A 26,263-nucleotide genomic window follows, 5' to 3' on the forward strand; every position below is an offset into this window, starting at 1 on the left:
CGGTCGAGCGTACAGTGCGAGTGAACTTTGAGTCCTTAAAAGGAAGTTCGGGCGATAGGTGATATCGCCGGAGTGCTGTGGAGCCTGCGTAGTCGGGTATCTGCATTGAGGTTCCGGAGTATCCTTGCCTCGAAGCCCCGGCTCGAGTGAAAGCCGTCTGCCATTTCGCCACGCGCGCTGCCTTCAGTGAAAAGGTTTTTGTCGCGTCGGCCGGGCATTATTCCCCGGTGGGTTGCCGGGGACGGCTGTGCCAGAAAGTGGCTTTTGGAGGATTACAAGGAGACTCGCTGATTGAACCGCAAACGTGTATGTCTGAGCGCGTCTTTGGGAGGTTTTCCATTCCACCACTATTTTGCTGGGTGTTGGACCACATGACCTCTGGGTTGCTTCGATCGTCCACGCCTCAATTTATTTTGATCGGACATTGATCCAACGATCGCTGGAGCGAATCGACTTCGCCTTGAAGGGGCACAGAGACATTGGGGGAGTGTTGTGAGTTTGGGTTAAAGGACGAGATAAGGTTGTACCATCTTAAGATAGTGATTGTAGGGTGAATTGCTATTATTATTTGTGTCGTGATTCCGGTGTGATTTATAATATATTATTGTTTGTTCATTACCCTTGGTGTGGTTTCATTATTGGTTTGATTGTTTCATTTGATGGTTTCATTGAGGGTTTCATTCTTGATTGATTTTAACCAAGGATAACATATCTTTCTGCCGGGGACCCTCTCGGGGTTCAGAGGTTTACCGAGACCAGGGGATAGGGGAGGACCCCGTAACACTATTCTAAACCGGGGTACACACCGGGATAGGTGATATAATAGAGTAATTGAGGTTATATAATAGAGTTAATGAGGTGATATATTAAAGTAAGTGAGGTTATATAATAGGATTAATGAAGTGATATAGAGTAATTGAGGTTATATAATAGAGTTAATGAGATGATATAATAGAGTAATTGAGGTTATACAATAGAGTTAATGGGGTGATATAATGCAGTAAATAAGGTGATATAATAGAGAAACAGGGTATACAATAGAGTAAACGAGGTGATATAATGCAGTATACGAGATTATATATAGGAGTGAACAAGGCTATATAATGAGGGAAAAGAGGCGAGATATGAAGTAAATGACATGATTTATAAGGCAAATAATGTGAAAAAGGGTGCAACGTAATATTTGTGTGTGGATTAATATTTTATTTTCTCCGTGCTTCTTTGCGGCAAGTGACCTCACTTGATTTGATTACGATGTTGTTGCTTTGTGTCTTATTGTATTTCCACTGACGTGTGTAGAGCGCTGTTTCACCATCTAATGCCAGTCTGGAAACGTGAACGCAGGTGGAAATTAGAGTCGAATGCAGAAGCAGATTTGAAAACGGAAATAAATGCAATAGCTTGTGCAGGTGATTGCTCAGGTAGGCATGCTATATTTTGTTTAAATGTGGAATCTAGGAATATATAGTGGGTTTTTTTTTTCTTCTTCTCTACAAGAGCGAGGATCATGGAAGAGTGGTTAAATTAAATTGACAGTGGGGTTGTGGGACAACAACTGGATACAACTGGAAATGGAATAATCGAACAGGAGACTGAAATCAGCAAGTAAGAGGGCTGGGGTTAGGAAGAGTTAATGGAGGCAATAAGAATCATGGATCAGGATGAGGGACAACATGACGTCGCTGTGCACTGCCTGCTTGATGTCCTGGAGGGAGGAGTAGGAAAGAACGGCCTCTGGAGGGTGGTTCCATAGATTGAAGAAGTGAGGAATATAAGAGATGAAGTATGCAGTCAGCCTGGATTTTTGATGTTTAACTAGGAGGGCGTTACTATAAGTTGATTGCTTCCTGGAGTTGTTAGAGAGGGTCTGAGGACTGAGAGCGCAGCTGGAGCAATATTGAAGAAGAGGTGGCAAAAAAAAAACAGAGACCACCAACCTGCCTGCAATGTGAAAGCAAAAGTCCTTGTGCTTCGGCCTCATCACGGGAGAATCAAATCAAGTTGAGGGCTTTATATTCCACAAAATCCAGGGGAGACAGATATGATGCTCTGGAGCCAGCATATGGGAGAGCAGTACTCCATTGAGCCTTGTAGACTGAGAGTAGCTCTGATTTGCTAAGGAAATACAATGGCATATGCCCATTCGGAGGCTGCCTTTGGAGGTGAGCTTTGTTATATGGTTGGCCCAGGAGAGGTAATGGCTAATGGTGAGGCCTTGAAGTTCAAGGGACCAAACCTCTTCCAGTGGCTAACCATGGACACAGACAGGTGGGTTCATTGGACGATCATTCTGCAGTTGCAGGGCGAAAGAGTGAGATTTTTCAGGATTGCAGGACATGTTCCATTTATCAGACCAGTGTCTATTCAATTCCAGACCAGCAGAGAGTGATACAGCAGCATTCTGCCGAGCAGTGTGATGGGGATACTGTACAACATAATGTGGAGTCTCCGCTAGGAGAGCTCCATTGATAGCAACACTTTGACTGTTTGATTTGAGGAAGTCAGAAATCCAGGAATAAAGGTGGCCTTCTATGCCACAGGTAGAGGGCTTGGCAAGCAAAGCAGGAAGCCAGATTGTTGAACACACAGGGTGACCACAACAACAACAAAATCCCTTGTATGCATAACGTTCTCCATATTCATGATATCTTCATACTTCTTGCACGTGTACAAAGTGGAGTTCATGCATAGACAGCAGATTTAGATTTAGTCAAGATAGCCCTATTTTTACCTTGCGCTCACGAAGTGAAAATCAGGGTTAGGCATTCGGTTGCGGCGTACGTGTGACGTACGTGTGGCATACGTGTGGCGTGTCTGTATGTTTATGCCTCCACTGACGAAGTCGCCAGAGGCATTATGTTTTCAAGTCTGTCTGTCCTTTACGTGATAGGTTTTCGTGATAACTTGAGAACGGCTAAAGGGATCTTAGTCAAACTTGGTACAGGTATGTATAATGAGGTAAAGATGAACTGATTATATTATGGGGTCAATAGATCAAAGGGCAAAGGTCAGAGGTCATGTGAGGTAAAAATACTGTTACCGCGATAACTTGTGAACCAGTGATGGGATTCTGACCAAATGTGGAACACTTATGTAGAATGATGTAAAGATGAAATGATTAGATATTGGGGTCAAAGGTCAAAGGTCAAATCTGCAATAGGTCTATAACTTGAGAACGGCTGAAGTGATCTTATTCAAACTTGGTACAAGTATGTCTAATGTTGTAAAGATTAAGTGATTCGATTTTGGGGTCATAAGTCAAAGTCTGTAATAGGTTTATAACTTGAGAACGGCTGAAGTGATCTTATTCAAACTTGGTACAAGTATGTCTAATGTTGTAAAGATTACATGATTAGATTTTGGGGTCATCCTCCAGGTCTTTAAAACGGCTGTTCACCACCATCTCTTATCTTCCCCAATCCAAAACCTTGATCTTTTCTACCCCCGCTAATTTCACCCCAAATCCACTTTTTTGAGGTGCCGACTTCTTTCCTGGAAGTCCTTGGTGTCCTTGCGTTTTATACCTATCCTGCCCTCCCCCCCAGGCCCTCTCCCTCCCACACATCTCCCGATGTCCCTGCTCTCAAATGTTGTGTTTGTGTGCTTCCTCCCCTTCTCTCCCCATCTTGTCGACCGCTCCCCTTTTTATATACTTTGTTTGCTTGTTTGTTTGATTTGTTTGTTTGATAAATGTTAGCTCTTTCACGAGCCTCGACTCTGTATACAAAAAAAAAGAAAAAAAAAAGTCAAAGTCTGTAATAGGTTTATAATTTGAGAACGGCTGAAGTGACCTAATTCAAACTTGGTACAAGTATGTCTAATGTTGTAAAGATTAAGTGATTCGATTTTGGGGTCGTAGGTCAAAGGTCAAAGTCTGTAATAGGTCTATAATTTGAGAACGGCTGAAGTGATCGAATTCAAAGTTGGTACAGGTATGTATAATGTTGTAAAGATTAAGGGATTAGATTTTGCAGTCATAGGTCAAAGTCTGTAATAGGTCTATAACTTGAGAACGGCTGAAGTGATCTTATTCAAACTTGGTACAGGTATGTCTAATGTTGTAAAGATTAAGTGGTTAGATTTTGGGGTCATAAGACAAAGGTCAAATCTGTAAATGGTCTATAACTTGAGAACGGCGGAAGTGATCTAATTCAAACCTGGTACAGGTTTGGTACAAACTTGGTACAGACAATTTATTGGTAACATGGTTTAGCATTCACTGTTTCCGCATTTTGTTTGCCTTTGTCTTCCCACCCGTGCATAGCATGGGTACCTCGCTAGTGTATATATATATATATATATATATATATATATATATATATATATATATATATATATATATATATATATATATATATATACACATGAGTGTATGTGTACATACCTACAGTCATGTGAAAAAGTAAGTACACCCCATGTAAAGTTTTGACTTTTTCAACATATTTCAACATACAGCTATTTGATCTTCATTTCAACAATATTGATAGATAAAGGTGATATAATATAACAAATATCATGAAACATTTACATTTTGTAGTCCATTGTGTAATTCAAATAAACATAAATGCAAATTTCGCATGTGGAAAAAGTAAGTACATCCCTACATTTATCACTACTTCAAATACCTAAAATTAGAATCAGGTGCACCAGCTCAGGTGCAAATGATTAGAACATCGGTAGAGAGGATCTTGGAGGAACCTGTCTTATTTAAACCTCAGACATTTAGTTTGGTTTGCTCTTTGTTGTTGAAGTGTGCGGCGTCACCATGCCTAGATCAAAAGAGCTCTCTGAGGCCTTCAGAAAGAAGGTTATAGATGCCTACGAGTCTGGGAAGGGATTTAAAAAGATCTCCAAACAATTTGAAATCAATCATTCGACTGTCCGGAAAATCATCTACAAGTGGAGAAGATTCCAAACAACTGCCAACTTGTTCAGGCCAGGCCGCCCCAGCAAGTTCAGCCCAAGAGCAGACCGCAAGATGCTGAAAGAAGTCTCTAAGAACCCCAGAATGTCATCACTGGACCTACAGGTAGCTCTTGCCACTGTTGATGTCAAAGTGCACGTGTCTTTTATGGTTTGGTTTGGGTTTGGGGCAGCTTGGGCCAGAAACATTATGGTTTGGGGCAGCTTTGCTGCATCAGGGCCTGGGTGGCTCACCATCATAGTGAGTGAATTCTTCATTGTACCAGAGGGTGCTTGAGGATAATGTGAGGCCATCTGTCAGAGAAGTTGAAGCTCAACCGAAGGTGGACCTTGCAACATGACAATGACCCTAAACATACCAGTAAATCCACCAAGGAATGGCTGAAAAGAAAGAAATGGAGGATTCTGGAATGGCCGAGTCAAAGCCCGGATCTAAATCCCATCGATATGTAGTGGGGGGATTTGAAACGAGCTGTGCATGCAAGAAACCCCTCAAACATCGCACAGCTGAAAAAATTCTGCATGGAGGAGTGGGCAAAAATTTCTCCCGATCGATGTCAGAGACTGGTAGACAGTTATAAGAAACGCCTACTTGAGGTTGTTTCTGCCAAAGGGGGCAATACCACCTATTAGGGCCAAGGGTGTACTTACTTTTTCCACATGCGAAATCTGCATTTGTTCATATAAATTATACAATGCACTACAAAATGTAAATGTTTCATGATATTTGTTATATTATATCACCGTTATCTATCAATATTGTTGAAATGAAGATCAAATAGCTGTATGTTGAAATATGTTGAAAAAGTCAAAACTTTACATGGGGTGTACTTACTTTTTCACGTGACTGTATGTATATATATACATACACACGACATGACCAACCGAACATCGAACATCTCATTCCAAAATCATGGGTATTATTATGGAGTTGGTCCCACCTTTGCTGCTATAACAGCCTCCACTCTTCTGGGAAGGCTTTCCACTAGATGTTGGAACACTGCTGCGGGGATTTATTTCCATTCAGCCACAAGAGCATACGTGAGGTCGGGCCCTGATGTTGGGCGATTAGGCCTGGCTCGCAGACGGTGTTCCAATTAATCCCAAAGGTGTTTGATGGGGTTGAGGTTAGGGCTCTTGGCAGGCCAGTCAAGTTCACCCACACCGATCTTGTCAAACTATTTCTGTATGGACCTCGTTTTGGGCATGGGGGAATTGTCATGCTGAAACAGGAAAGGGCCTTCCCCAAACTGTTGCCACAAAGTTGGAAGCACACAATCGTCTAGAATGCATTGTGTGCTGTAGCATTAAGATTTCCCTTCACTGGAACTAAGGGCCCTAGCCAGAACCATGAAAAACAGCCCCAGACCATCATTCCTCCTACACCAAACTTTACAGTTGGCACTATACATTCGGGCAGGTCGCATTCTCCTGGCATCCACGAAACCCAGATTCATCCGTCGGACTGCCAGGTGGTGAAGCACGATTCATCACTCCGGAGAACACGTTTCCACTGCTCCAGAGTCCAATGGCGGCAAGCTTTACACCACTCCAACCGACGCTTGGCATTGCACATGGTGATCTTAGGCTTGTTTGCGGCTGCTCGGCCATGGAAACAAATTTCCTGAAGCTCCCAATGAACAGTCGTTGTGCTGACGTTGCTTCCAGAGGCAGTTTGGAACTCGATAGTGAGTGCTGCAACCGAGAACAGACGATCTTTACACGCTACACACTTCAGCACTTGGCGGTCCCGTTCTGTGAGCTTGTGTGGCCTACCACTTCACGGCTGTGCTGCTGTTCCTCCTCGACGTTTCCACTTCACAATAACAGCACTTACAGTTGACCAGGGCAGCTCTAGCAGGGCAGAAATTTGACGAACTGAATTGTTGGAAAGGTGGCATCCTATGACGGTGCCACGTTGAAAGTCACCGAGCTCTTCAGTATGGTCCATTCTACTGCCAATGTTTGTCTATGGAGATTGCATGGCTGTGTGCTTTATTATATATACCTGTCAGCAATAGGTGTGGCCGAAATAGCCGAATCCACCAATTAGAAGGGTGTCCGCATACTTTTGGTCATGTAGTGTGTGTAAATATGTACTGTTCATATCATGATTGGTGATGAAAGATAGTTCCACTATTTCGACACAGAAACCAAGCAGCAAAGCATGGGTTGACATCATTCCACATCTCCAAAAAAAGTAGGCCAAAAGAGTACCCTTTGCTGGTAAAGTTTTATAAAACCGTCCTTTGGAATCCCGAGGGATTCATACTGGTCAATTTCCTGCCCAAATAGGAAGCAATCAATGTGGCTCGCCACGTTGAGATGCTCAATAAACGTAAACGTGCACTTTCGGAAAAGTTCCCTTTTAAAAAAGCTGTCATCTTTCAGCACGACAATGCTGAACCTCACACTGCACATCTGACAATGGAGGGAATATCACAATTCGACAAAATATCAAAGAATGGCTGGGAAGTGCTCTGCCACCCCCGTATGGTCCGTACTTGGCCCCTTCTGACTGTTCAGGCATTCCCTTGAAAGACCACATGAGAGGCCAGCACCATGGAAATGATGACAGTCCAGATCGCCATGCGTAGCTGTTTGCGAAGTGTTGGAATGGATTTCCACCACAGTGGGGATTTTTAAGCTCATGCAGCACTGGCAGAAATTCGTCGATCATTCTAGATATATTTTTTGAAAAGTAATGTGGTATGTCCAGTTCATCTATCTATAATTCCATTAATCTCTGTGTGTATGTGTGTATGTGTGTATGTGTGTATGTGTGTATGTTTGTCTGTGACCGCTGTTTCTCGACAACTACCGGTCCGATATACTTGAAACTTGCCAGGTATATTGCTGGGGACCCGAGGATGTGCCTTTTCAAGGTTTGAAATTAATCGGACAAGTAGTTACCGAGCTATGGCGATTTCTTTACCAAACACCGCAAGCCGTTCGCTTTGGACCAAACCATTTCATGTAAATAGAGGGGGGGGGGGGGGGGGGTTCTGTGGTCGTTGCGAATGGACCAAACCATTCATGTAAATAGAGGGGGGGGGGGTTCTGTGGTCGTTACTGCCACGTGGTTTCAAAGTTTTTTTTTGTTGTTGTTGTTTGCACGCATGTTTTTTTGCACCCACGTACGGGCACGCCCTAGGATGTTTACACACACACACCCCTACACAAATTTTTTTTTTTTTTTTTTTTTGGCAAGGAACGGGCACCCACGTACGGGCACGTCCTAGCTTATATATAGTACGGGCATGCCCTAGTATTGACAATAACAGTTTTCTTACATGTAACTTTGTTTTACTATAAAATAAACATGCTCATGACTTTTGCTACGGCCCTCATATATTTCGAGTATGAAGATCATATTAATTTCGATATTGTGAGGATTATCACACCTGATCATTGTCGTTGCAGTGAGATGGCATCTGCTACAGGAAGTCGAACCCTTCCAGTCTCCAAAGTTTCCTCCGTTGCTGACCAGAACTTTGATTATATGTTCAAACTGCTTATAATTGGGAACAGTGCTGTGGGAAAAACATCCTTGCTGTTCCGCTATGCAGATCACACCTTCACTCCTGCATTTGTCAGTACTGTTGGAATCGACTTCAAAGTGAAAACCATCCACCGCAAGGACAAACGAATTAAACTACAGATTTGGGTAAGACAAATATTGCTTGGCATAATTATTGGCCTAAACATAATTGGAGCCTTAACAATGAAATTGGATCTCTTTTAGCTCAAAAGACAACTCACTCCTTTACAGGAGATGGATTTTACCAGCTGAAAGAAATGCAGTGATGATGTTTCTTTTTTGTATTTGTACGAGGGAAATGCAGCAAGGGCTTGATTGGGTAAATGGCATCATGCCGTCACAACAATGTGGATCATGTTGCAGTGGATGTATTAAAATAAATGGTAATTGAGATGATTTTAATTACAGTAAAACAATTACAACAAATTTTTTTTTTTTTTTAATTATCAGAACAAAGACTTGGTGTAAATGAGCGCAAGTGCCAAGCGCTAGGGGGATCCATGAGCTATGTTCCTACTGATCTCAAGACAACAAACTTAGCAACTAAAATGATCATTTTACCTTTTGTGCATGGCATTATTTTTTTGGATGTTAAAATCTCAAAACTTCACCCCCCCCCCCCCCCCTCGCAATTCTACTCCCCACATTATCCTTGGAAAGTTTGGTCATGATCAATTAAAGTGGTTCAATAGATTACCCCCTCATTGCAAACCCCCCTTTTAAATATCAAAATTTATTAAACCTAATAACTTCATTTTGTTTTTCATTAACCCCCATGGGGCCGACACTACACCCACTACGTTTGGTGGTGACTACGCAAGCGTTACAAACACCCTCCCCCTATAAACACCTTCCTCCTATTGCAAATCTCCCCTAAATGGAAATATATATAAAATATATCTTCATTTTTTTTTTACCATAAATCTCCTATGGGACCCCCATTTTCACCATAAATCCCCATGGGACCTCCATTTTCACCATAAATCCCCTATGGGACCCCCATTTTCACCATAAATCCCCTATGGGACCCCCATTTTCACCATAAATCCCCATGGGACCTCCATTTTCACCATAAATCCCCTATGGGACCCCCATTTTCACCATAAAGCCCCCATGGGACCTCCATTTTCACCATAAATCCCCTATGGGACCCCCATTTTCACCATAAATCCCCATGGGACCTCCATTTTCACCATAAATCCCCCAGCGGACCCCCATTTTCACCATAAATCCCCTATGGGACCCACATTTTTCACCATAAAGCCCCCATGGGACCTCCATTTTCACCATAAATCCCCCATGGGACATCCATTTTCACCATAAATCCCCCATGGGACCTCCATTTTCACCATAAATCCCCTATGGGCCCCCCATTTTTCACCATAAAGCCCCCATGTGACCTCCATTTTCACCATATATCCCCCTTGGGACCCTCACATTTGGTAGCACTGCAGCCCATAGAACTGACAGGAATAGCCAGATCCCGATATTGAGAACCCACATTTTCCATACCCCAGACTTCCCCGACCATAAAATTAATATGCACTATTTTATCCCACCCCCCCCCCCCCCTCACCTATTTCACTCGCCCATTATGTGTGCTAAATTTGTTTGCAATCATCTAACTAAGCCATCACAAAGATGTCCCCTTGCTCGCCTCCTCCCCCAACCCCTATCTTCCCCAAAAACGCGACCACTTCTCCTCCACTCTCTATGCAGCCCCCGTTATGTCCGCCAAGTTTGATGACCTTACAATGTTCCATTCTCAGGATATACAAGATATAAGGGAACGGACAAACAGAGAAATGTAGTGTGAAAATAAGGGCAGCCCTGCCTGCATTTGTGTCAACCTTGTCTGATGTGAGAAGTGCTGCACGTGGACAAATGTATCCATTTGTAAAAATATATAGAGGACAAAACAGGATAACTTCCCAAATATCAGTTGCTTATAGTTTCTACCTCTAGAAGATTATTGCTGCAGATGTATTGTACATTAAAGGTATTGGAGATTAAAAAAGCAAACAGCAAACAAAACCAAACATGGTTCAAACAGTAACGATGAACTATTAGAAATGTTTGTGTGTATTTACATAGCTGTGCAAACAAAAATGCAAACTCAAAGGATAACATGTTTCACTTGCAGACCACATTGCTCACATGTCCTGTGCACCAGTATTTTATCTTCTCTCAAACTCCACACATGTACCCATTTGCATTTTAATTGCTCAATGTAATTGTTCCTATGGTGACGTGGCTTAATGGAAAAAACAAAAATACAAACAAACAGACATGTTTGTACAAAAATACAAACAAAATACAAATACAAATATACAAAAACAACAAAAATAAAACTAATAAATAAATAAATAATAAATAAAACTAAAACTTAAAAAAAAATACAAAAAAAAACAAAAATACAAAAAAAAACAAAAATACAAACAAAGACATGTTTGTACAAAAATACAAACAAAATACAAATACAAATATACAAAACAACAAAAATAAAACTAATAAATAAATAAAACAAAAAACAAACAAAAAAAACAACAACAACAAAAAAAAATACAAAAAATACAAACAGACAAAAATACAAACAAAAATACAGACAAACAGACATATAGACAGGGGTGAAAACATAACCTCCATCCACCCTCGGTGGTGGAGGTAATAAAATAGTCATCATTAATATTTGAAGTCTTTCATAAAAAAAAACATGATGTCACCTGTCCCTTTTAACGGCCTTTTATGCAAAATACCAGGTAAAAAATGGAAAGATGGTGTCCCACAGGACGGGGAGGGTCGATTTCAACACGAGTTATACCCTTGAAGTAGCCATCACTACAATTGCTTAGAAAGTTTTGTTTAACTGTCTTTATAACAAACAGAAAAGTACTTTATTAATGCCTGTACAGGCTTTATCGATAGAAATCAAAAAAATTACCTCATCACAGCAAACGGCCATGTTATTTCATGATACTTCAAAGCTACAAGCCTCAGAATAGCACATAAGGCAGTATTCAAACATTTGTCATCTGCGTGTATATATTTACACGGTCATCTTTCTTTGATCTGCATCATTTTGCCAAGATTGATCCTCGTGATTTCACTCAGTCGTACACGAAAAGTGTCATGGAAGCTTTTTCCTGTGATCAAAAGGAGTTCGATTTCACATTTACAGAGGTCAGTGCAGGTGAGTCCAGCCTTTGCACACTTGCAATTCATGTATCCTCTCTCGAACATGCACCCACACTTAATCAGCTCATTACAAGCCATCACTGCTTCAGGAAGAGTTAAAGTTTCGAAGGCGTTTGTCGTTAAAGGCGGCAAAAAGGGTTGGCGTCAGGAAGGGCATCCGGCCGTAAAACATTGCTTCAAAAAGGGGACCGAAAAACAACAACAACCACGGTTCCCGAAAAAGGCCAACCCCCGCTTGCGGGGAAAAATGGCCTCTAAAGGTGGTTATTTTTTTTTTACTGCTTCAGGAAGAGTCATCCAGACAGGCATCCAAGTAGTCAGTTCTTTGGTCCACCCTATCCCTCTGGTTTGGGGCCAGGTTAACTGCTTTGCTGGCTTCTTGTCCACCTCCCACTCGAATTCACCACTCGCTTCATGTATTGTAACAAGGTATCGTGTAGAGATAAATCTCATGTAAATATCACTGAAAACACCTTAATACGCATCATTTATAGCATTGATTATCCTGCGCTCGCGAAGTGAAAAGCGGGGTTAAGCATTCAGTTGCGTACGCATGCCGCGAGCCGTGTCTGCATTTTAAAAATTCATTTTCTCAGCAACCGTTGGTCCGATTGACATGAAATTTTCACCATAGGATGGCCTCCTGCTGTGGAATATTTTAATGATTATTATGACGTCATAGGTGGTACAAGCGCCATCTTGGAAAAACGTAGCACCTATATCTCTGAAACCAATCCATGGAAAAAATTGAGACCTGGCTCATTGTCAACTACTCCCCATGGGAAATAAGATATGTTAATGATGATGTCATCGGTGCCTTCGTTATGACGTCATAATTCGACAAATACAACACTTATCCATCCGATTATTATTTTAAAAATTTCAGCAACTGTTGGTCTGATGGACACGAAAATTTCACCATAGAGGCGCCTTCGCCTTTAGAATATTTTAATGATAATCATGACGTCATGTGTCATGTGTTACAGGCGCCATCTTGGAAAAACCGAAAAATGTTGCACCTCTATATCTCCAAAAACGCTGCATGGAAAAAATTGAAACATGGCTCATTGTAAAGAACTCCATATGGGGAATAGGTGTTAACGATGATGTCATTGGTGCCTTAATTATGACGTCATAATTCGACGGCCACAACGTTTAGTCTGATAAGTTTGAAATGTATTGAGCGTGATTTATGCAACAATTATATTAGAGAACATAAATTTATGATGTCATCGCTCACGTGGTCTGGCAGCCATATTGGATCAAAGAAAAAAATGTTCAAAAACAGAAGAGTTGCCTCGCAACAAGTTGACCGCGCAGGGTAAGTATTCTATGAATACCATCTAGTTAACATAAGGAATTGTTATCCACATCGATTTGAAATGCCCTGATGCAAGATTTCGTTATTATCAATGTCTGTCGGAGGTTTTTGTAATGCTGCCACAGTTACCTGGTGAACATGCCGTGTTCTTGCTAGATGTGAATCTTTCATGATGCTGTCTGTGGTCCCAGAAGTTCTAGTTCAGAAGTTCCCAATTCTAGCCTCGTTATTGCTTCAGTCCAGACAGAACCTTCAATGTATCTGAATATATTTGGCCGTAGCAAAGATTGGGTAACCACACGTCATAACTGGAATTTGTCTGGGATTTCGAAATGAAGTACTTTGTTTTATGACACCCATGGCGTGTTTGATCATTGCAGGTAAATCTGCTTTCTCATAGATTGGTGGAAGGAGTGCTGTCGGGGCAGGTGGGTCTGCCTTATTGGGTTGGAGACTGGAATTTAATTCAGCTCATGATAATGCTTGGCCTTTCTCTAACCGCTCTAGCAATGCCGAGGATTCTTGTAGACATAACACTTCCCTCTCCTTACCTTCAGCGAGGCTACTAGAGAATTCCCGAAATGCTATTTTAAGCACAGAGGTCATTGTTTGAGTTGAAGCTACAGCTGATGCAGTGGAGTATGAATCTGTAAGGTGTGATTTTTCAGACTGAATGTCTGTGGTAAATGATAAGGGTGATCTTATGGTTCCAGGATCATCTGTTGTTGGCGACTGAATAAGAGTTATGGCCATTCCATTGAAAGATGATGACCATGGCACGAACAACAAAGGGTTCTTTTCACAGGTTGATGGGACATATAGCACTGTCAGCCTGAAAGCACTTGCACATGGGAAACGTCGAAGTGTTTTCAAACTGCTGAATGACTCGATTTTAGGATATTGGAATTCCCACTTTGAAGAGTTGTTCATTCAGCTGTTTAATTCTTATGCATGATGGATGTTCCAACCAAGGTAGATTGGAAGAGGAGGCAGTCACTTTAGAGAATGTCAGACATTCTTCTCCTTTTCCAATTTCATCTTAGAGTTGAACAGTATTAATTGCACAAGGATCATGCAAGCTTGGGAATCCACAATGTCATTTCTTAAGTCAGGTCCAGTCAGTATCATCGATACGAGCATGTTGAGACTACTAGACACAAATTTGGTCTGATACGTTGCTGGAAGCATCCTAAAAACTTGAATGCCTTGCCTTCAAACATTTCTTTCGAGTTATTTGAGCAATGTTGGCCATCTGCAAGGCTTCAGATGTGTAATCTTGAATTTTACAAAACATCATTTAACATATTTTGCATGCTTTCTGGAAACAAAAGCACAACGTTTTTGCCATGTGGCTGCTATTGGATTCCACATTTCTGGATATATACAAGTAATGAAATGGAAAACCAAATACTGCATTGGAATCATCAGAAGGAACCCAAAAAAAAAAGAAGTAAAGAGCAAAGATGGAGTCATCAGGAGGAACCTGGATAGGATTTGGGTTTCAGCCGCTACTCATCTACCCTCAAACCCATCCAAGCGCAGCCAAGTGAACCTTCCAGAAAAAAAAAATTCTGCAAGAATTCACTTCTCCTAAGACAGATAGATAAAGAAAGAGAGAAATAAAGAAGAAGTAAGAATTAGAATGAATAAAGAGAAATATGAAAAAGTAGAAAGAAATGTGAAAAGAACAAAGATCACTAACTCCTAGCCCAAGCTACTAGCCCTAGAAAGATGTTGGGAAGAACCCAGATAGATAGATTTCAGCATTTCTTCCTCAGGCAAAAACGCAGCAACAGTTACAAGCTACCAGAGGTCCATCAGCGGGGAAGCAGAATCCAACTGACATCAGAATATGGTACAATCGTAATGAAACGGAAAACCAAATACTGCATTGGAGTCATCACAAGGAACCAAAAAAAAAAAAAATAGTAAATAGAAAAAAAGATGGAGTCATCAGGAGGAACCTGGATAGGATTTGGGTTTCAGCTGCTACTCCACTACCCTCAAACCCATCCAGGCGCAGCCAAGTGAATCTTCCAGAAAAAAAAATCTGCAACAATTCACTTCTCTGAAGACAGATAGATAAAGGAAGAGAGAAATAAAAAAGAAGAAAGAATTAGAATGCATAAAGAGAAATATGAAAAAGTAGAAAGAAATGTGAAAGGAACAAAGATCCCTAACTCCTAGCCCCAACTCAACCCTAACTCCTAGCATTTGATCAATATATCAATATAAATAACTCATTTTTCAGAAGAGTTTTATGAGAGTAGAGATATCCTAACGAAGTGCCTCTCGGCACTCTTCATCAGCTCTTTGAACATCACCCAGCTTTTGTCCCATTGAGTACATTGTGAAATCCACGATGACATCCATCCGTGCACACAATTTGATTACTAAAACAATATTTTTTCTTATTCAGTATGCTACATATGTTAAAAAAAATTGATATTGACATTTACCTGTATATATGTAAATATAACAACATAATGCATATTACAGGATTATAAAGGATTTATTGGTTTTTAAACTTGTGTGTTGATGTCATCATTTTGTCATTACGTCTTCTTGCAGCTAATCAAATATTTTACTAAATATTTATTTGAATATAAAACAACAGAATGTTGAAATCATAGTTTTGACACTGAAAATTACACTTGTGTCTTTTAGAAAAACGTGTATCATAATTTTATATATTTTCTTTGTCAGTACAGCCTCCATATTGTGAATTTTTTGCAGCTGAGGATTTCCAGAAAGATGGAGATAGTAGGAAGAAAGTCTGTGTGAGTCATTGTGTTTGACGACCGTGTCCAGGAGCTCTCGCTGGATCAACCCTTCTGCCTCAGACTGGTTTTTCCTTCGCTCTGGTTTGCCCTCCAAGCTTCATCCTTCCCTCCAGGCACCAGCTTTTGCTCCAGGCTCAAACTTCCTTAGTCTCCCAGCTCGCCGTTGCAGCTCTTTTTTTGAACTCCATTTCAGACTTTTAAGAAGCTGCAGTGGGTTCTCACCATGTCTGGCATCTGTTGATCCGATGGCTTGCCTATTGGTTGACCATTTGATCTGGCAAAGTTAATTGGTTGCTTCAAAGATGGGTGAGGGGCAGAAAACCAGCGGCATAGTGGTGAGAATTCAGTACTTGCTTCGACGCCGCTTGTTCCTTCGACGCCGTTTTCGTTGCTGAAAGGGCTTCCTCAGCTCCACTTCGTCGCTGTGGTTCAGCCCATCTTGCACTGTCTGGGTCACTGTGTCTGTTCTGTCACTGTGTCTCTTGCAAATGGAGGCTTTCAATTGTTGGCTTGATTTGTGGTGTAGTGTTGTGGATTTGTGGTATGACATACTCACTTACCCCACACCTACAACATCAGATCACGAGTATGTAATAAAAAGAGCAGAGCAGACCATCAATGATGTGATTTGATATATATATATTTTCTTAAGGTTTGGCAAAATAAAAACACCCCTCCATTGACCTCGCACATCGGCATGTGTCCAGAAATGAGCGGTCACATCGGGAATAAAATTGGAAGAGGGCCTAGACACGGACGGGGTCTATATTCCTGAGGAAGCTTCTAGGAAGTGGCTGAAATGTATATATTTGCATCTTACATGGTAAGATGCAAACCTCTCTTCAGCACCAAAATAGAAAGGCTAGATTAGAATTTGCCAAGAAGTACAGAGATGAGCAATTAAAGTTCTGGAACAAAGTTTTATGGACAAATGAGACCAAGATAAACCTTTACCAAAGCGATGGAAAAGCAAAACTGTGGAGAAAGGAAAGAACTGCATTTGATCCAAAGCATACTACCTCCACCAATGTCATGGCTTGGGCTTGCATTGTTGCGTATGGAACTGGCTCACTCATCTTTATTGATGATGTTGAAGGAACTGCGCTCCAACGCGAGTCGAAAGAATTGACGCGACCAAAGACGGAATTCGTCCGAGTTGCTTTATTGAAACAAAACAGCTCAGGTATTCTGACAAGCCCGTTTTTCGGGCAACAATATATATACACATTTATGTCGGGAAGTTTGCCCGGCAAAAGCTATACCGGGCATGCCCGGGTATCAAGGGCGAGCCTTGGAAAGGCGAGTCTGGACCTGCCCGGGCGTGTTTGGCTGCGGCCTGGCAAGTCGAGGCTGGGCGTGCCCGGGCACTCTGCGCGAGCACTGGAAAGGCGATAGCGGGCATGCCCGGACGCTCTGGGCGAGCCCTGGAAAGGCGATAGCGGGCATGCCCGGACGCTCTGGGCGTGCCCTGGAAAGGCGATCGCGGGCATGCCCGGACGCTCTGGGCGAGCCCTGGAAAGGCGATAGCGGGCATGCCCGGACGCTCTGGGCGAGCCCTGGAAAGGCGAGAGCGGGCATGCCCGGGAAAGACGAGACCGGGCGTGCCCGGGAGGTTCGGACGTGCCCGGGAACAGTGAGTCCGGGCATGCCCGGGAGAGGCGCGCCTGGCCGTGTTCTGGCCGGTGCAAGGCGATTATGTACATCCAGCGGTAACCGCTACACACGCCCCTCCAGAATCGACCTGCACCGGCAGGGTCAATTTAAGGGGGGTCCGGATGACCCGGCCGAAGCGACCCCTGGAGGGTCGTGGGGAGGGGTCTGACGTGGTGGTGGGTGGTCGAGCGGGGGGAACTGTGGACGGGGGGCGGCCTCGCCGCGGAGGAAGGGCCAACCGTGGTGGTCGGTCGACGTCCATGTGCGCCGGTTTGAGGCGGTCCACAGAAATCCGGTCCGGCCGGCCGCCGAAGTCGACGATGAAAGACTTGTCGCCCCGTCGCAGGACCCGGAAGGGCCCATCGTACAGCGGCCGGAGTGGCCTCCGGTGCGCGTCATGACGCACAAAGACGTACTCCGCTGTGCGAAGCGCCGGGGGGACGTAGGACTGGGGGCCACCGTGGTGGGACGTCGGCACGGGGGCAAATCGTCGGGCGGCCTCCTGGAGGTCCGAGCGCTGGCGAGCGGCGGACCAGGGACTGGTAGCGTCAGGCACGAATTCGCCCGGGACGCGGAGTGGCTGGCCGTAGACGAGCTCGGCGGCGGACGCCTGGAGGTCTTCCTTGGGGGCCGTGCGAAGGCCCAAAAGGACCCACGGCAGCCGGTCGGCCCAACCCTCGTCCTGAAGGCCGGCCATGAGTGCGGCCTTCATGGAGCGGTGAAACCGCTCGCACAACCCATTGGCTTGGGGGTGGTAGGCCGTGGTGCGGTGCAGCGTGACCCCCAACGAACGGGCGACCGCGCCCCAAAGCTCAGACGTGAACTGTGGGCCGCGGTCGGATGAGATGTCCGCTGGTGCGCCGAAGCGCGCGACCCAGGTGGCGATGAACGCCTGCGCCACGTCGGCGGTGGTGGTGGAGGTGAGGGGCACGGCCTCCGGCCACCTGGTGGTCCTGTCCACCATGGTGAGCAGGTGGGTGAACCCCCGCGAGGGGGGCAGGGGACCCACCAGGTCCACGTGGACGTGGTCGAAACGCCGTTCAGGCACGGCGAAAGGTGCCAGCGGGGCCTGGGTGTGGCGGTGGACCTTGGCTCGCTGGCAGGCCGTGCAGGCGTTGGCCCAGTCGCGGATGTTTCGTCGAAGGCCGTGCCAGACGAAACGCGCCGACAGCAGCTTCTGAGAAGCTTTCCGGCCCGGGTGAGAAAGGCCGTGGATGGAGGCGAAGATGCGGCGCTGCCAGGAAACGGGCACGATGGGGCGAGGCTGGCCCTGGGAGACGTCGCAGAGCAGGACGGTGCCCGCGAAGGGGATGTCGGCCAGGCGAGGCCCGTGTCCGCCACGCGGAGTGCCTGCACCGAGGCGTCGGTGGTCTGGTCGGCCGCCATGAGCGTGAAGTCCACGCCGAGGTGGACCGCGTTCGCGCTGGCCCGCGAAAGGCAGTCGGCCACGGCGTTGTCTTTGCCGGCGACGTGCTGGATGTCCGTGGTGAACTCCGACACGGCGGAGAGGTGGCGCTGCTGGCGGGCCGACCACGGCTCCGTGACCTTAGCCATTGCGTAGACCAACGGCTTGTGGTCGACGAAAGCCGTGAACGGGCGGCCCTCCAGGAGGTGTCGGAAATGGCGAACGGCCAGGAATAGCCCGAGCAGCTCGCGGTCGAACGTGCTGTAGTTTAACTCGTTCGGCCGGAGTTGCCGGCTGAAAAAAGCGAGTGGCTGCCAAACCCCGTCCACCCATTGCTCATGGACGGCGCCCACCGCGTAGTTGGAGGCGTCCGTAGTGAGGGCGATGGGCGCGTTGAGCACCGGGTGAGCCAGCAGCGTTGCGTCGGCGAGGGCCCGTTTGGCACTGGCGAAGGCCGCGTCCATGGCCGCGGACCAAACAATGTCATGCTTGGCCGGCTTGCCCCGGAGGGCCTCGTAAAGGGGCCGCATGAGCTGAGCAGCGCGGGGAACGAATCGGTGATAAAAATTCACCATGCCGAGGAACTCTTGGAGGGCCTTGATGGAACGGGGACGCGGGAACGTGGTGATGGCCTCGACCTTGGTCGGCAGCGGCACGGCCCCGGTCTTGGTGATGCGGTGGCCCAAAAAGTCAACGGTCGTCGCGCCGAAGTGGCATTTGACCGGGTTGACAATTAAGCCGTGCTCGCTGAGGCGACCGAACAGTGTTCGGAGGTGGAGGAGGTGCTCGGCGCGGGACGTGCTGGCGACGAGGATGTCGTCCAGATAGACGAAAAGAAACGGCAGGTCGCACAGCACGCCGTCCATCAAGCGCTGGAACGCCTGGGCCGCGTTCTTGAGGCCAAACGGCATCCGCAAAAATTCGAACAGGCCGAACGGCGTGATGATGGCCGTCTTCGGGACGTCGGCCGCCCGGACAGGTACCTGGTGGTAGCCCCGTATCAGGTCAATTTTCGAAAAGATGACCCGTCCCGCCAAACGGGCGGAAAAGTCCTGAATATGCGGGATCGGGTACCTGTCGGGGGTGGTAGCGTCATTGAGACGGCGGTAGTCGCCACACGGGCGCCATCCACCCCCCGGCTTTGGCACGATGTGCAGTGGCGAGGCCCACGCGCTATCGGAGCGCCGCACGATGCCGAGGTGCTCCAACGCGTCGAATTCGGCCTTTGCCACGGCGAGCTTGGCTGGGTCGAGGCGGCGGGCCCTGGCGTAGACCGGCGGGCCCGTAGTGGGTATGTGGTGCTCGATCCCGTGCCGCACCGCGACGGCCGAAAACGTCGGCCGCGTGAGGGCCGGGAATTCCACGAGCAGGCGAGCGAACTCGTTCGTTGTCGGGAGGGCGCACGACAGTTCGGTCGGCGCGGAGCTGCTCATTGTGCACGCCAGGGAGCTGAAGGTCTCGGCGTGGACAAGGCGACGTCGTTTGACGTCGACCAGCAGCCCGTGCGCGCAGAGGAAGTCGGCGCCCAGCAAAGCCACGGGGACGCTGGCGGTAACAAAAGTCCATTGAAAGCGCTGGCTGCCGAAGCAGAGGGTGACGACGCGTGGGCCGAAAGTGAGTATGGCCGAGCCATTAGCAGCGACCAAAGAGGGGCCGCAAACTGTGTCCAGCCTGTCCTGCTCGGAGGCAGGTATGACGCTCAGTTGGGCGCCGGTGTCGCACAGGAAACGCCGTCCAGACGCTTTGTCCCGAATAAACAGCAAGTTGCCCGAGTGGCCGGCGCTCATGGCTGGGAATGAACGCCGGCCCGGCCGTTTCCCGACCTGCCGAAAGTGCACGGGGGCCGGCACGTCCGAGCCTTGTGTCCGAACCTGGCGTGGTAATAACACCACGCCCGGTCAGGTGGAGGCCCCGGCCGTCGTGTCGGAAGCGGGCGGTGCGGCGTGGTGGCCGCCAGTTGCACCGGCAGTTCGGCCTCCAACCGCGCAGGGCGCTCGGGCGTCGTGGGCGTCGCCTCGGACGGCGGCGGGCTCCAGGTAACCGCGCCGATGTGCTGGCCCGCCGAGGAGATCTTATCGGTTTCCCTGGCGAGGGCGCGGGAATCCGTGATCAAAGTGCCAGCCAGGGCGAGGCGTACCGGGTTAGGCAGCTGACGGAGGAACAGCTCCCGGAACAGGAATGCCGGAGAGTGCTCGCCGAGCAACGAGAGCATATAGTCCATGCGCTCGGACGGGCGCGTGTCGCCGAGCTCGGGCAGGTCAAGCAGGCGCCGTGCGCGTGCTGCCGGTGAGAGGGCGAAAGCGCCGAGGAGGAGCGTCTTCAGCGCGTCGTATTTGTCAGCAGCCGGCGGGTGCTGGAGGAGGCTCAAGGCGCGGGCCGCGGTGGTGGAACCGAGCGCCGCCACAACATGGTGGAAGCAGGTGTCGTCCGCGGTGATGCCTCGCAGGGCGAACTGGGAGTCCGCCTGGGCGAACCAAACAGCCGCGTGAGTCTCCCAGAAGGTAGGCAGTTTAAGCGTCACTGCCGTATCCATGTCGGTAGGTCACCAATGAAGGAACTGCGCTCCAACGCGAGTCGAAAGAATTGACGCGACGAAAGACGGAATTCGTCCGAGTTGCTTTATTGAAACAAAACAGCTCAGGTATTCTGACAAGCCCGTTTTTCGGGCAACAATATATATACACATTTATGTCGGGAAGTTTGCCCGGCAAAAGCTATACCGGGCATGCCCGGGTATCAAGGGCGAGCCTTGGAAAGGCGAGTCTGGACCTGCCCGGGCGTGTTTGGCTGCGGCCTGGCAAGTCGAGGCTGGGCATGCCCGGGCGCTCTGGGCGAGCACTGGAAAGGCGATAGCGGGCATGCCCGGACGCTCTGGGCGAGCCCTGGAAAGGCGATAGCGGGCATGCCCGGACGCTCTGGGCGTGCCCTGGAAAGGCGATCGCGGGCATGCCCGGACGCTCTGGGCGAGCCCTGGAAAGGCGATAGCGGGCATGCCCGGACGCTCTGGGCGAGCCCTGGAAAGGCGAGAGCGGGCATGCCCGGGAAAGACGAGACTGGGCGTGCCCGGGAGGTTCGGGCGTGCCCGGGAACAGTGAGTCCGGGCATGCCCGGGAGAGGCGCGTCTGGCCGTGTTCTGGCCGGTGCAAGGCGATTATGTACATCCAGCGGTAACCGCTACAATGTAACTAATGATGACAGCAACAGAATGAATTTGGAAGTGTCCAGAAACATTTTGTCTGCCCATGCACAATAAAACACCTCCAAACTCATTGGGCAGCGTTTCACCATGAAGCAAGACAATGACCCAAAATCACATTGCCAACACAACCAAGGAGTTCAGAGGGAAAACGTGGAAGGTTTTAGACTTGCCAAGTTAATCTCCTGATTTAAATCCAATGAAGTATGTGTTTCACTTGATGAAGAGGAGACTAAAGTCAGAAACCCCCCAAAACAAACAACAACTGCAAATGGCTACAGTGAAGGATTGGCAAAGCATCTCAATGTAGATACCAAGAGTTTGGTGATGTCAGCAGGTCACAGGCTCAATGCAGTTATTGCATGCAAAGGATATGAAAGCAAATACTATTATACTACTTTAATTAACTTAAAGTTAATCTGTTCCAATCCTTATGCTTACCGAAAATTAGGGGACTGAACATAGAAATTGTTATTTTTCCACAATGGTAAAACATATATGCACATAAATTGCAATAAATAAAAGCTGACCTTCTGAACTCGTGTGTCATATTCATCTTATAATCTCCATTCCAAATGTATTGATTAATATATAGCACCAACAACAAATTTGAATTCACTGTTCCAATACTTATGGAGGGCACTGTGTGTCACATGCAGGACAAAGGTAATAAAAAGTAATTGCACTTTTCGTTTTGCAATACCAGTAAACACTTTCTGTATTAATTGAGATGAGTAGCATGTGCATTGTCATTTCATGAAATGAAGGTATGGATCTCCCTATTTAAAATTGAGATTGGCTTATATCACTAGGTTTTGGCCTATTTGGAATTACTGTTTAAGCACTTATTTCATGATGATGTGACCCCAGGATTAAATCCCATATGTACTCCGTATTGATTTGTCTATAAGTATTCTTGTAATACATGTAAAAGTATACTGCAATCGCCAAAAGTCCTTGTCCCTTGTCTAATATAAACTGCTGTGCTGAGCGTCTTCGTAACCCATTGAAACTATAGAGGGAAATGGAAACAAACGGCCTACCGGGGCCGCCCAAAAGTCGGGCGTGAGGGGCGCGTCCACTAATGGAACGCCTGTCGCTTCCCAAATCGAGGGCCACGTGGTCAGGAGAACCTCGTCCCTTCTGGTTGCCTTGCCGTCCCACCGTGAGCGCTGGTCAGGGTGTTCTTCAAGCTAAGCTTAAGTGTTAAGTTCCTCCTTGCCCTCGCAAGGGAAAGGCTAGGGTCAAGCTCTCCCAAATTTCCAAACACTAGAAATCGGACGTCTCAAATTAATTAATTAATTTGTTAATACATCTCAGTCGCCCGCGACCTCTCCAGCGCGGGCGTCGAACCAGTTCATTTCCGGTGCGACCGGGCCGAGTATCGGCCTGGCCGTGGCCGAAGCCGTTGATTCCGCCGTAGCACGCTAACGCGTAGGCTCGCGCGTCCCTGGTCCGCCGGGGCTCCGCGGGTGTCCTACCGTGCCTGACGCCGTTACCCTCTCAACTTTCGGGAGTAGGCACCGGTGCCCGGGGACGGCTTTCGCTGTCTAAACATGGTAGCGCTAGGCCAGTGGGACTGCCGGGACCCACGTGCACTCACAAGTTGTTCTGTGCGTGGGCGGCAGTATCAGACCGGGGTGCCCAAACGCTCCCCGGCTAAAGTTCATCCTGAAGGCACCCACATTGTGCGGACATAAAAAAACAAATAATAATCCACAAGTGTTTAGACATCCTTCAGATAGGTAGATTCAATAACACACACACACACACACACACACACACACACACACACACACACACACACACACACACACACACACACACACACACACACACACACACACAATTGGTTTTGGGAAGCAGATGAAAAGATCCCATGAATATAATTCATAGAGGATATCTGAGCCAGGTTTAGAATGCACTGTGAATTCCACCAAACAAAATGTTCCAAGATATTTTTTGAATATCAATTGCATCGATGTTGTGCTAAGGTGGGTTAGAGTGGTTCAGTAAATACTATGTTAGGCTACGAAAAGGTTCGGTCACACCTTGTGCATGTACAACATGGTAATGTTAACATCGAACAGTGTGTTCCAATCCTTGTGCTGTGTCGTTTAACCTGGGTTCCCTACATCATAATCCAGAGGTGCAGGTGGGAATGCTAAACAGGCCAACAAAACAGAACCATTGTTTTGAAAGGAACAAAAGAAGGTTCTCCTTCTCAAACTCTGCATCACATTATACAAATCTCACTGTTAGCAATCTGAATAAGATATGGGTTACACAGTAGGAGTACGTATAAATAATTACCCACCTCCAATACTGATGGGTAATGGAATGAGCCCATGAGGGATGGGAAACATACAAAGGATCATAATCAACCATGCAAGCTGTTTTGTTAGTCACCAGTATGAAATGGCATGGGTATTAAAGAAAGAAACGAGGGGTGCTTCACTGCTTCAGTGATAATCAGCTTCATCATGTGCCAAAATAAGGCAGTGGAATTCTGCCATGGCACGATCATCATGGACGAGATTCTGCCTCAAGAGAACAATATGGCACACACGAGGGCCACCCCAAAGGTTTTCTCATCCCGCTTGTAATTTCTGGAATAGAAGAACTAGGTGAGTGGTAGGCAACATTTTATTTTTTATGGCATGGGCTACATTGTATTTTGCCTGCCGGCCGGATAGACGGATCAACATTTACTTAGGGGGCGAATCTGGCCCACAGGGCCAAAGGATTTTGACCAGGCTGTGTATGTGATAGGACAATGATGAGAACACAAGCCCCTGATATGAGCCCAACCTGGGAATTCTTCCACAGAAATCTTATGCACAGATCCACTCTGCCTCGTCTTCAGTTATCCTAAACATCCTCCCAGTCATTGTACTCGGAATCGTGTGGCGAGGCAGTTGCCTTGAAACAACTTTCCTTCTATTCCCGGAGACCAAACACGACCGATGGCAATCTCAGATCATTCCACAAAGCTCGCAACAACTGTTTGTGAACCCTCAGGAAAACCAGAAAACAACATCTCGCTAACCTAAAGCCTGAACTCCAAAACTTATCTCCTTCTTTAAAGACCTGGTGGTGCCTGGTCAGTCTGTTTCTGTTGTATGCCCCCCCCTTCCATCCCTTCCCTCACTTCAAATGGCATCACAAGCGACTCTGCTCGTGAGAAGGCCCAATGCCTCAATTATGTGTTTGCTTCCAAATATTGCGTCCCCAACGCCTCACACTCACACTCAGTACACACTCTACCCAGTCACACTCAACTGCTCCTGCATGGACTCTGTGACATTAGCACCTGAGATGGTGAAGAAGATTTTGGCAACCATCCAATCTGACTCTGCTACTGGAAAGGACGGCATCAGCTGACATGTCCTAAAAAACCTGTGCTGCTGCGCCCCTGTACATCCTCTTTCTGCTCTGTTCATCCTATCATTTCCCTCAGTCATCTTTCACCTGTTTGGAAATCAGTCAACATCACTGCATTATATAAACAAGGAGCAAAAACCGATATTATTAACTTCAGACCTATCAGCTTACATCCAATAATCGGCACGATTATGGAATCCACTATTATCGCAGTTGACATTAGATCCTTCCTTTTCTCCAATGGCCAGATCTCAGATAATAATCAATTCAGATTCAGACCAGGTCTTTCTACCTTGGACGTGCTGCTTCTCCTCTCCCAGCAATGGATTGAGGTCTTCAGTGTCAGACGTGAGAAGGCTGGGGTGCCCCAAGGCAGTTATCTGGGCCCATCATCTATCTATAATTCCAGTAATCTCTGTGTGTTTGTTTGTACGTTTGTACGTTTGTACGTTTGTTTGTTTGTCTGTGACCGCTGTTTCTCGACAACTACCGGTCCGATATACTTGAAACTTGCCAGGTATATTGCTGGGGACCCGAGGATGTGCCTTTTCAAGGTTTTAAATTAATCGGACAAGTACTTACCGAGCTATGGCGATTTAGCCGTTCGCCGTTCGCTTTGGCTTTGCGAATGGACCAAACCATTCATGTAAATAGAGGGGGGGGGGGGGTGTTCTGTGGTCGTTCGCTTTGGCTTTGCGAATGGACCAAACCATTCATGTAAATAGAGGGGGGGGGGGGGTTCTGTGGTCGTTCGCTTTGGCTTTGCGAATGGACCAAACCATTCATGTAAATAGAGGGGGGGGGTTCTGTGGTCGTTGCGAATGGACCAAACCATTCATGTAAATAGAGGGAGGGGGGTTCT

At 46.7% G+C, this 26,263-nt stretch overlaps 1 protein-coding gene across 2 annotated transcripts in view; it reads left to right on the top strand.

Annotated features, from left to right (window-relative positions):
• LOC137428546 (ras-related protein Rab-3B) overlaps positions 1-26,263 on the top strand; it is a 54,027-nt gene that overhangs the window by 21,968 nt on the left and 5,796 nt on the right. For both annotated transcript variants that reach the window (XM_068118459.2, XM_068118465.2), the window contains exon 2: positions 8,347-8,590. In XM_068118459.2, coding sequence (XP_067974560.2) covers positions 8,351-8,590 — 240 coding nt within the window. In that variant the 5' untranslated portion in view covers positions 8,347-8,350. The remainder of the gene's footprint in view (positions 1-8,346; positions 8,591-26,263) is intronic.

This window comes from Myxine glutinosa, chromosome 1, assembly GCF_964187855.1.
Source record: "Myxine glutinosa chromosome 1, kmMyxGlut1.1, whole genome shotgun sequence".
Taxonomy (NCBI): Eukaryota; Metazoa; Chordata; class Myxini; order Myxiniformes; family Myxinidae; genus Myxine; species Myxine glutinosa.